This window comes from Grampus griseus (assembly GCF_964374135.1).
Source record: "Grampus griseus genome assembly, chromosome: 15".
In the NCBI taxonomy this organism is placed as follows: Eukaryota; Metazoa; Chordata; class Mammalia; order Artiodactyla; family Delphinidae; genus Grampus; species Grampus griseus.
Window position 1 is genome coordinate 69,704,388 of NC_139009.1, and position 12,870 is coordinate 69,717,257.

Consider the following 12,870-nt stretch of genomic DNA (forward strand, 5'->3'; position numbering starts at 1 on the left):
TGATATAGTCAAATTTGTCTATTTTTATTGTTGTTGTTGCCTGTTTTATTGGTGTCACATGTGAGAAATCATTGCCAAATCCAACATCATGAAGTTTTTCCCTTAACTTTTCTTGTAAAATATGTATAGATTAGCTCTCATGATCCACTTCCAGTTGATTTTTGTATATGGTATAAGGTAAAGGTCCTGCTTCATTCTTTTGCATGTAGATATCAATTTTCCCAATATCATTTGTTGAAAACACTGTCCTTTTCCTGTTGAATGGTCTTGACAACCTTGTCAAAAATCTGCTGGGCTTTCTATTCTGTTCCATTATTTTATACATCTGTCTTTATGCCAGTACTACACTGTTTTGATTACTGTAGCTTTGTAGTAAGGCCCCCAACTTTGTTCTTTTTTAAGATTGTTTTGTCTATTTGGGATGCCTTGACAATCCATATGATTTTTTAAGATAGATTTTTCTATTTTGGCAAAATTGCTGCTGGGTTTTTAATAGGGGTTACATTGATTGCTTTGTGTATTATTGATATCTTAATAATATTAGGTCTTCTAATCCATGTACATGAGGTGTTTTTCCATTTATTTGTGTCTTTATTCATTCAGCCATTGATGGACACTTAGGTTGCTTCCATATATTGAGTATTGTAAATAATGCTACAATGAACATAAGAGTGCATATATTTTTTAAATTAGTGTTTTCATTTTCTTCAGATAAATACCCAGTAGTAGAATTGCTGAATCATATGGCAGTTCTATTTTTAATTTTTTGAGGAAACTCCATACTGTTTTCCATAGTGGCTGCACCAATTTATATTCCCACCAATAGTGCACAAGTGTTCCCTTTTCTCCACATCCTTGCCAACATCTGTTTTTTGTTGTTTTTTTGATATAAGCCATTCTGACAGGTGTGAGGTGATATCTTATTGTGGTTTTGGTTTGCATTTCCCTGATGATTAGTAATCGAGTATCTTTTCATGTACCTGTTGACCATCTGTATGTTTTCTTTGGAAATGTGTCTTTTCAGGACCTCTGCCTGTCTTTAAATTGGATTATTTGCTTTTTTGCTATTGATTGAGTTCTTTATATATTTTAGATATTAACCCCATATCAGATCTATGATTTGCAAATATTTACTCCCATTCAGTAGGTTGCCTTTTCATTTTGTTGATGGTTTCCTTTGCTGTGCAGAATCTTAAATAAATAATTTGTATTAGGTGCTTCTGACGATATCAATATTATGTTACTTAATGAAACTGTTTTTGAAGTCTTTCTTCTTTTCCTATATTCTGGAAGAATTTAAATTGCATTGGGATTATTTTCTTTTTAAAGCAGTGGTCCCTAACCTTTTTGGCATCAGGGACCAGTTTTTGGAAGACAATTTTTCCACAGACGATGGGGTGGGGGGAGCAGGGAGCTTGCTTGCCTGCCTGCCCGCCACTCACCTCCTGCTCTGTGGCCCAGGGGTTGGGGACCCCTGTTTTAAAGGTTTAGTAAATTCCTCTGAGAAACCATCTGGATTTACTGATTTTTTGACCAGCTTTCTCTCTGACAGCCTTACTTATTTCTTTCATGGAAATCAGATTCTTTAGAGTTTTCAAAATCTACTTTCTAGCCAGTGTTGGTAAATTATATTTTCCTAGAAAGTTATTTCATCCATGTTCTCAAATTTCTTTACATGTACTTGAGGAAACTAGTATTGTAATACTTGAAATGTTCTGTTTTTTAAGATAATTTAAATCTTACCTTTTTTTACTTTAGAATATTTTTCTCCTATTTTTTTCTTGATAGCAAGCTAAGTATATTTTCTATATCAGTTTTGCCTTCCTTTTTTTGGAATCGATTTATTTATTTTCTGTGTTCTGTTATTTTCTAACTCATAAATCTCTTCTTATTTTTTTAATTTTATGTTTTTATTGAAGTATAGTTGATTTACAATGTTGTGCCAATCTCTGCTGTACAGCAAAGTGACTCTATAATAGAGACTTTTTTTTAATATTCTTTTCCATTATGGTTTATCACAGGATATTGAATATAGTTCCCTGTGCTATACAGTAGGACCTTGTTTTTTATCCATCCTATATGTAATCGTTTACATATGCTAATCCCACACTCGCAGTTCTCCCCTCCCCCACCTTCCTCCTCCTTGGCAACCACAAGGCTGTTCTCTATGTCTGTAATTCTGTTTCATGGATATGTTCATTTGTGTCATATTTTAGATACCACATGTTAGTGATTTTTATTAGTTTCTTCCTACTTTCTAAATTCTTGAGTCAGATGATTATTGTTTTTGTTATTTCTTGCATATTAATATCTGTAGTTATGGCTATTTTTGTTTCTCTGAGATTACTACTTTAGCTATCTCATCAGAATATAGCAAAAAGAGTACTAAATTGTGATTAGGGACACAGAGGTTGCAGTCCTTTTTCTCTCTCCTTATCACTCTCTGCATTATCATCTTGGGCAGGTCACTTCGCTTCCTCTTTGGGTTCCAGCTTTCTCAATCAGAAAATGAGGAAATATTTGATGATCCCCAAATTTCTACATTGCTCTCTAGTTTCATGTAATACATCCCTGTCATCAACTTGTGACTCCAAACATTTGAATTGAGTCTGCAATGTGAACTCTAAAGTCTCAAAATTTTAAATACAATATAATAGTGAGTCTATGTACTGTAGTCTCTGGTGTAATCACAAAAGACATGCTTCTAATCATGCTTTAGCTGCAATATGGGAGTCTCAGCCTCAAACAAATTCAAGTCTCTATAAATGTTCTTTATTAACTTAGCACATTTTGTCAGAGTCAATCAACTGTTGAAAGTTATCATGAAAGGTTCATGAGAAAGCATTTCCTCAAGTCCTTTGAAATTCTTGGAGCAAACAAACACCAAGATTGTTAGTAATGAAAAATCAAGCATAATGCAGCCCTTTGTGAATGGGTTAAGATGAAGGCAAAAGGTAACAACAAATATTTTGTCAGAGTAAGTTTGCAAAAAAGATTTTCTAAGGTTTGGAAGTTACAGAGAAATAAACAATAATGAGAGTAATATTAAATATTAACAGATTCTGCATCTAACCTTTCCTTTAAAAATATAAACCAAAAACAAAATAAAAGTTTATTTAGAGATAATTTAAAAAAATAATGTGAGAGAATGGGAGCCCAATTGTCCAGATTCTTTAATTCATCCATATTATATCAAATTCACATGTAAAATCTCTGTCCATATTTAAAAAATCTATACAACAACTGAAAAAAAATCAGTGTCTTTTATGGAAGAGTTAATGTTACCACAGCAAAATGAAATAGCTTGCTTTGAATTTCCCTATGTACGTGTTTAAGCACTGACATGAACACAATATATTTTACTTTTACCTACTAACACTGAAAATGCCAGAGACAAAATTAAGAGGGAAACAAAATGCCCCTCATTTACATTTATTTTCTAAAGTCATTTTAAGTCTTCCATTTTATAAAACGTTATTATATAACAATGGCAATTATTGCCCAGTCTCTATGCATTCTAAATAAATCACTTCTGAGTGGTTTTTCTCTATATTTTACCACATGTTTTAACTATAGGTTTATAATTTTGTAGGCCTAAAAAATGCATTGATTTTTAGATGCATATAAGGAGACCAGTAACAATGCTAAAAATATAAGGATGAATGTATTTAGTCTATTATTTTATTTACCTCTCAAGACAAGTGAAGAAAAATCATATCATATGCAACATTTTGTTCAAAGATTTATGATGCAGCATAATTTCCTTTTCCTTTCAAATAAATATTTAAAAGACAAGTAATTTTAAACAGTTCACCTAATTGAAAGCCTTATGTGAAAATACTGGGAAAATGGTTCAGCATAAATACATCTACAGTGTTCTGTGCATCTTCCTTTGTAAGTCAGTCCCAGAAACATATAAACCAGCAAGAGTAAGAGCTCAGCAGATTTCTGAAATTCTGGCCAAACAGTTCCGAGTTATGGACAAGAGACAGTGGCTTCTTAAGGAGCCAAAGTGAACTTAAAAATATAATTAACATAATAATAGTGCTGAGCATGGTATGAAAGACAATGCATGTGCATTTATTTTGGCTAGCCTCTGATTTAAATTTAGAATTTATCACATGATTTGCATAAGCTTAGATGAGTTATTCACTTTAGTCTATTTTTTTCTTCTCTAAAATGGGAATGATGATGCCTACTTGTTAGGGTTGTTATGAAGACAAATGTATATACAACAGCATAGACACATGGTAAGCATTTCCATATTAAATTCCCATTGCTCTTGTGGCGATCATATTTTTTAAGGGACCACTGTTTAAAATATATAGAAATGCATGTAAAGAATAAAATGTGAGCATGCACATCCAAATAGGGAAAAAATATTCCCTAAAAATGAGTGCAAGCAAATTGAATTATTTACATGGAAATTGAAGTGAATCAAGAAAACATTCAAATTTCCTCTAACTTGGTCAGAGCCAAATCAAATACAAAAGCAGAGTCCTGGACAAACAATATGGTAGGTGTGTCTATTTCCTGTCATAAAGTGGATTTCTAATTATGTTGTGTCTGTTTTTTCAGAGGCAAAGGCCCGTTGAAAAATACATCTGATGTGATTAATGCCGCCAAGAAAATTGCCGAAGCAGGCTCTCGAATGGACAAATTAGCCCGAGCTGTGGCTGATCAGGTAATATAAGAGAGAAGAGCAAGCACATGCTGAGTGGGGTCATTAACTAGCTCTTGCGTTCTGTAATGGGTTTTATGCACTCTATAAAATGCCCCCGAAGAATGAATTGTAGAGAATCGCTACCATTTTACAAACTGGTCTCTAACTCTGTGGAGACTGAGTTGATGCCAAAGGTGGGTTCAGTTCAGGAGGGACTAGTAAATCCAATGATCAAAATTCCTTGAGAAAGAAGAGTACCCACTTTTTAAGAGACATAATCCACAAGGAATCATGGATCCTGGCTGTCCTCATTCAGAAAGTCAAATACACTGCACAGGGGGAAGAAAAAGAAAGAACTTTACTTCTTGTTATAATTGATCTCACTATAATGATGCTCTCATAATAATTTATGCCCTAGGATAAATGGGATGAATCCACATAGTCAAGAACATCCAGATTTCAACTTTATTTTCATCCAGACTCAAAGGGCATCAGAGATTAATGAAATTCTCAATAATATCTTTTATGCTTTTAGACTGAACTAAGATACATGTTATAATAGTTCACAATCTGAATGTTGAGTGTTTGAGCTTATTTCCACACTTTTCATCTTATTTTGCTGAATTGGAACTCTAAAATCCTGTTCTAAATAAGTCTTGTTGCAATAATGGGCCATTTCTTTTAAGGGTACTTTAGGCAATATACTTTTCCAGATAGCTGATGTTCATCTCTTTAAGAAACCAGTGGCTTACAGTTTGAACTGTTTTAAAAGGAAAATGTTTTAAAATATAAATTAAGATTCTGAAATAGAAAATATTATATAAACTGCTATTTACATGGAGAAAATATTATGAGCATAAATTTGCCTTCTAGACTACAAAACAGTTATGCTCTCTGGAGACAATGAAAAATTTTGGATTGTTTCCTCCCCCTGAGATGGTCCTAGTCTCCTATATATATATATATATTTTATACATTTTTATTGAAGTATAATTGCTTTACAATGGTGTGTTAGTTTCTGCTTTATAACAAAGTGAATCAGTTATACATATACATATGTTCCCATGTCTCTTCCTTCTTGCGTCTCCTTCCCTCCCACCCTCCCTATCCCACCCCTCTAGGTGGTCACAAAGTACTGAGCTGATCTCCCTGTGCTATGTGGCTGCATCCCACTAGCTATCTATTTTACGTTTGGTAGTGTACATATGTCCATGCCACTCTCTCACTTTGTCACAGCTTACCTTCCCCCTCCCCATATCCTCAATCCATTCTCTAGTAGGTCTGTGTGTTTATTCCTCTCTTACCCCTAGGTTCTTCATGACATTTTTTTTCCCTTAAATTCCATATATATGTGTTAGCATACGGTATTTGTCTTTCTCTTTCTGACTTACTTCACTCTGTATGACAGACTATAAGTCCATCCACCTCATTACAAATAGCTCAATTTTGTCTGGTTTTATGGCCGAGTAATGTTCCATTGCATACATGTGCCACATCTTCTTTATCCATTCATCCGATGATGGACACTTAGGTTGTTTCCATCTCCGGGCTATTGTAAATAGAGCTGCAATGAACATTTTGGTACATGACTCTTTTTGAATTAAGGTTTTCTCAGGGTATATGCCCAGTAGTGGGATTGCTGGGTCATATGGTAGTTCTACTTGTAGTTTTTTAAGGAACCTCCATACTGTTCTCCATCGTGGCTGTACCAATTCATATTCCCACCAGCAGTGCAAGAGTGTTCCCTTTTCTCCACACCTTCTTCAGCATTTATTGTTTCTAGATTTTTTGATGATGGCCATTCTGACTGGTGTGAAATGATATCTTATTGCAGTTTTGATTTGCATTTCTCTAATGATTAATGATGTTGAACATTCTTTCATGTGTTTCTTGGCAGTCTGTATATCTTCTTTGGATAAATATCTAGGTCTTCTGCCCATTTTTGGATTGGGTTGTTTGTTCTTTTTTGTTATTGAGCTGCATGAGCTGCTTATAAATTTTGGAGATTAATCTTTTCTCAGTTGTTTCATTTGCAAATATTTTCTCCCATTCTGAGGGTTGTCTTTTGGTCTTGTTTATGGTTTCCTTTGCTGTGCAAAAGCTTTGAAGTTTCATTAGGTCCCATTTGTTTATTTTTGTTTTTATTTCCATTTCTCTAGGAAGTGGGTCAAAAAGGATCTTGCTGAGATTTATGTCATAGAGTGTTCTGCCTATGTTTTCCTCTAAGAGTTTGATAGTTTCTGGCCTTACATTTAGATCTTTAATCCATTTTGAGCTTATTTTTGTGTATGTTATTAGGGAGTGATCTAATCTCATACTTTTACATGTACCTGTCCAGTTTTCCCAGCACCACTTATTGAAGAGGCTGTCCTTTCTCCACTGTACATTCCTGCCTTCTTTATCAAGATAAGGTGACCATATGTGTGTGGGTTTATCTCTGGTCTTTCTATCCTGTTTCACTGATCTATATTTCTGTTTTTGTGCCAGTACCATACTGTCTTGATTACTGTAGCTTTGTAGTATAGTCTGAAGTGAGGGAGCCTGATTCCTCCAGCTCCGTTTTACATTCTCAAGCTTGCTTTGGCTATTTGGGGTATTTTATGTTTCTATACAAATTGTGAAAATTTTTGTTCTGGTTCTGTGAATAATGCCAATGGTAGTTTGATAGGGATTGCATTTAATCTGTAGATTGCTTTGGGTAGTAGACTCATTTTCACAATGTTGATTCTTACAATCCAAGAGCATGGTATATCTCTCCATCTATTTGTATCATCTTTAATTTCTTTCATCAGTGTCTTATAATTTTCTGCATACAGTTCTTTTTTCTCCTTAGGTAGGTTTATTCCTAGATATTTTATTCTTTTTGTTGCAATGGTAAATGGGAGTGCTCTCTTGATTTCACTTTCAGATTTTTCATCATTAGTGTATAGGAATGCCAGAGATTTCTGTGCATTAATTTTGTATCCTGCTACTTTACTAAATTCAATGATTAGCTCTAGTAGTTTTCTGGTAGCATCTTTAGGATTCTCTATGTATAGTATCATGTCATCTGCAAACAGTGACAGCTTTACTTCTTCTTTCCTGATTTGGATTCCTTTTATTTCCTTTTCTTCTCTGATTGCTGAGGCTAAAACTTCCAAAACCATGTTGAATAAGAGTGGTGAGAGTGGGCAACCTTGTCTTGTCCCTGATCTTAGTGGAAATGCTTTCAGTTTTTCACCATTGAGGACGATGGTGGCTGTGGGTTTGTTATATATGGCCTTTATTATGATGAGGAAAGTTCCCTCTATGCCTACTTTCTGCAGGGTTTTTATCATAAATCAGTGTTGAAGGCTTTCTCTGCACCTAATGAGATGATCATATGGTTTTTCTCCTTCAATTTGTTAATACAGTATATCACATTGATTGATTTGCGTATATTGAAGAATCCTTGCATTCCTGGAATAAACCCCACTTGATCATGCTGTACGATCCTATTAATGTACTGTTGGATTCTGTTTGCTAGTATTTTGTTGAGGATTTTTGCATCTATGTTCATCAGTGATATTGGCCTGTAGTTTTCTTTCTTTGTGACATCCTTGTCTGGTTTTGGTATCAGGGTGATGGTGGCCTCATAGAATGAGTTTAGGAGTATGCCTCCCTCTGCTATATTTTGGAAGAGTTTGAGAAGGATAGGTGTTAGCTCTTCTCTAAATGTTTCATAGAATTCACCTGTGAAGCCATCTGGTCATGGGTTTTTGTTTGTTGGAAGATATTTAATCACAGTTTCAATATCAGTGCTTGTGATTGGTCTGTTCATATTTTCTATTTCTTCCTGATTCAGTCTTGGCAGGTTGTGCATTTCTAAGAATTTGTCCATTTCTTCCAGGTTGTCCATTTTATTGGCATAGAGTTGCTTGTAGTAATCATGATCTTTTGTATTTCTGCAGTGTCAGTTGTTACTTCTCCTTTTTCATTTCAATTCTATTGATTTGAGTCTTCTCCCTTTTTTTCTTGATGAGTCTGGCTAATGGTTTATCAATTTGGTTTATCTTCTCAAAGAACCAGCTTTTAGTTTTATTGATCTTTGCTATTGTTTCCTTCATTTCTTTTTCATTTATTTCTGATCTGATTTTTATGATTTCTTTCCTTCTGCTAACTGTGGGGTTTTTTTGTTCTTCTTTCTCTAATTGTTTTAGGTGCAAGGTTAGGTTGTTTATTCGAGATGTTTCCTGCTTCTTAAGGTGGGCTTGTATTGCTATAAACTTCCCCCTTAGAACTGCTTTTGCTGCATCCCACAGGTTTTGGGTCGTTGTGTCTCCATTGTCATTTGTTTCTAGGTATTTTTTGATTTCCTCTTTGATTTCTTCAGTGATCTCTTCATTATTAAGTAGTGTATTGTTTAGCCTCCATGTGTTTGTATTTTTTACAGATCTTTTCCTGTAATTGATATCTAGTCTCATAGCGTTGTAGTCGGAAAAAGATACTTGATACAATTTCAATTTTGTTAAATATACCAAGGGTAGATTTGTGACCCAAGATGTGATCTATCCTGGAGAATGTTCCATGAGCACTTGAGAAAAATGTGTATTCTGTTGTTTTTGGGTGGAATGTCCTATAAATATCAATTAAGTTCATCTTGTTTAAGGTTGTGTTTCCTTATTTATTTTCATTTTGGATGATCTTTCCATTGGTGAAAGTGGGGTGTTAAAGTCCCCTACTATGAATATGTTACTGTCGATTTCCCCTTTTATGGATGTTAGTATTTGCCTTATGTATTGAGGTGCTCCTATGTTGGGTGCATAAATATTTACAATTTTTATATCTTCTTCTTGGATTGGTCCCTTGATCATTATGTAGTGTCCTTCTTTGTTCCTTCTAATAGTCTTTAATTTAAAGTCTATTTTGTCTTATATGAGAATTGCTACTCCATCTTTCTTTTGGTTTCCATTTTCATGGAATATCTTTTTCCATCCCCTTACTTTCAGTCTGTATGTGTTTCTAGGTCTGAAGTGGGTCTCTTGTAGGCAGTATATATATGGGTCTTGTTTTTGTAACCATTCAGCCAATCTGTGTCTTTTGGTGGGAGCATTTAGTCCATTTACATTTAAGGTAATTATCGATATGTATGTTCCTATTCCCATTTTATTAATTGTTTTGGGTTCGTTATGGTAGGTCTTTTCCTTCTCTCATATTTCTTGCCTAGAGAAGTTCCTTTAGCATTTGTTGTAAAGCTGGTTTGGTGGTGCTGAACTTTCTCACCTTTTGCTTGTCTGTAAAGGTTTTAATTTCTCCATCAAATCTGAATGAGATCCTTGATGTGTAGAGTAATCTTGGTTGTAGGTTTTTCTCCTTCATCAATTCAAATATGTCCTGCCAGTCCCTTCTGGCTTGCAGAGTTTCTGCTGAAAGATCAGCTGTTAACCTTATGGGGATTCCCTTGTGTGTTATTTGTTGTCTTTCCCTTGCTGCTTTTAATATATTTTCTTTGTATTTAATTTTTGACAGTTTGATTAATATGTGTCTTGGTGTGTTTCTCCTTGGATTTATCCTGTATGGGACTCTCTGTGCTTCCTGGACTTGATTAACGATTTCCTTTCCCATATTAAGGAAGTTTTCAACTATAATCTCTTCAAATATTTTCTCAGTCCCTTTCTTTTTCTCTTCTTCTTCTGGAACCCCTATAATTCGAACATTGGTGCATTTAATGTTGTCCCATAGTTCTCTGAGAGTGTCCTCAGTTCTTTTCATTCTTTTTTCTTTATTCTGCTCTGCAGTAGTTATTTCCACTATTTTATCTTCCAGGTCACTTATCTGTTCTTCTGCCTCAGTTATTCTGCTATTGATCCCATCTAGAGTTTTTAATTTCATTTATTGTGTTGTTCATCGTTGTTTGTTTCATCTTTAGTTGTTCTAGGTACTTGTTAAATGTTTCTTGCATTTTGTCTATTCTATTTTCAAGATTTTTGATCATCTTTACTATCATTATTCTGAATTCTTTTTCAGATAGACCTTCTATTTCCTCTTCATTTGTTAGGTCTGGTGGGTTTTTATCTTGCTCCTTCATCTGCTGTGTGTTTTTCTGTCTTCTCATTTTGCTTATCTTACTTTGTTTGGGGTCTCCTTTTTGCAGGCTGCAGGTTGGTAGTTCCCGTTATTTTTGGTGTCTGTTCCCAGTGGCTAAAGTTGGTTCAGTGGGTTGTGTAGCCTTCCTGGTGGAGGGGACTAGTGCCTGTGTTCTGGTGGATGAGGCTGAATCTTCTCTTTCTGGTGGTAAGGTCCATGTCTGGTGGTGTGTTTTGGGGTGTCTGTGGACTTATTATGAATTTAGGCAGCCTCTCTGCTAATGGGTGGGGTTGTGTTCCTGTCTTGCTAGTTGTTTGGCATAGAGTGTCCAGCACTGTAGCTTGATGTTCACTGAGTGAAGCTGGGTGCTGTTGTTGAGATGTAGATATCTGGGAGATTTTCACCGTTTGATATTATGTATAGCTGGGAGGTCTCTTGTGGACCAGTGTCCTGAAGTTGGCTCTGCCACATCAGAGACACAGCACTGACTCCTTGCTGGAGCACCAAGAGCCTTTCATCCACACGGCATAGAATAAAAGGGATAGAAAGAAAGAAAGAAAGAAAGAAAGAAAGAAGGAAGGAAGGAAAGAAGGGAGGGAGGGAGGGAGGGAGGAAGGAAGGAAGGAGGGAAGGAAGGAAAGAAAGAAAGAAAGAAAGAAAGAAAGAAAGAAAGAAAGAAAGAAAGAAAGAAAGAAGATAAAACAAAATAAAATAAAGTAGGATAAAAAAATAAAGTTATATAAAAAAATAATTATTAAGAAAGAAATTTTTTTAAAAAAGAAAAAAAACCCGGACAGATAGAACCCTAGGACAAATGGTGGAAGCAAAGCTATACAGACAAAGTCTCACACAGAAGCAAACACATACACACTCACAAAAAGAGGAAAAGGGGAAAAAATAATAAATCTTGCTCTCAAAGTCCACCTCCTCAATTTGGGATGATTCGTTGTCTATTCATGTATTCCACAGATGCAGGGTACATCACGTTGATTGTGGAGCTTTAATCCGCTGCTCCTGAGCCTGCTGAGAGAGATTTCCCTTTCTCTTCTTTGTTCTCACAGCTCCCAGGGGCTCAGCTTTGGATTTGGCCCCACCTCTGCGTGTAGGTCGCTGGTGGGCGTCTGTTCTTCGCTCAGACAGGACGGGGTTAAAGGGGCAGCTCCTTCGGGGACTCTGGCTCACTTAGGCTGGGGGGAGGGGGGCATGGAGTGCGGGGCGAGCCTGCGGCGGCAGAGACCTGCCTGACATTGCACCAGCCTGAGGCGTGCTGTGCGTTCTCTCGGGGAAGTTGTCCCTGGATCCTGGGACCCTGGCAGTGGTGGGCTGCACAGGCTCTCCGGAAGGGGGTGTGGATAGTGACCTGTGCTCACACACAGGCTTCTTGCTGGTGGCAGCAGCAGCCTTAGCATCTTATGCCCGTTTCTGTGGTCCACGCTTTTAGCTGCTGCTCGCGCCCATCTCTGGAGCTCCTTTAAGCAGTGCTCTTAATCATCTCTCCTCACGCACCAGGAAACAAAGAGGGAAGAAAAAGTCTCTTGCCTCTTCGGCAGGTGCAGACTTTTCCCCGGACTCCCTCCCGGCTAGCCGTGGTGCACTAATCCCTGCAGGCTGTGTTCACGCAGCCAACCCCAGTCCTCTCCCTGCGCTCCGACCGAAGCCCGAGCCTCAGCTCCCAGCACTGCCTGCCCGGAGGGTGAGCAGACAAGCCTCTTGGGCTGGTGAGTGCTGGTCGGCACCGATCCTCTGGGCGGGAATCTCTCTGCTTTGCCCTCCACACCCCTATTGCTGTGCTCTCCTCCGCGGCTTCGAAGCTTTCCTCCTCCGCCACCCGCAGTCTCCACCCGCGAAGTGGCTTCCTAGTGTGTGGAAACATTTCCTCCTTCACAGCTCCCTCCCACTGGTGCAGGTCCCGTCCCCATTCTTTGTCTCTGTTTTTTCTCTTTTCTTTTGCCCTACCCAGGTACGTGGGGAGTTTCTTGCCTTTTGGGAGGCCTGTCTTCTGCCAGCATTCAGTAGGTGTTCTGTAGGAGTTGTTCCACACGTAGATGTATTTCTGGTGTATCTGTGGGGAGGAAGGTGATCTCCGCATCTTACTCTTCTGCCATCTTCCCCTCCTGGCCCTCCTGTTATTTTTGAGTTGCTTACTCTAATTGTTCTCCCTC

General features: G+C 37.1%; 1 protein-coding gene across 4 annotated transcripts in view; it reads left to right on the top strand.

The window, feature by feature from the left end:
• The window catches only part of CTNNA2 (catenin alpha 2), a gene marked incomplete at both ends in the record, with an annotated part of 1,036,807 nt that overhangs the window by 977,541 nt on the left and 46,396 nt on the right, over positions 1-12,870 (top strand). For all 4 annotated transcript variants that reach the window (XM_082672515.1, XM_082672516.1, XM_082672517.1 and 1 more), the window contains one exon: positions 4,579-4,684. In XM_082672515.1, coding sequence (XP_082528641.1) covers positions 4,579-4,684 — 106 coding nt within the window. The remainder of the gene's footprint in view (positions 1-4,578; positions 4,685-12,870) is intronic.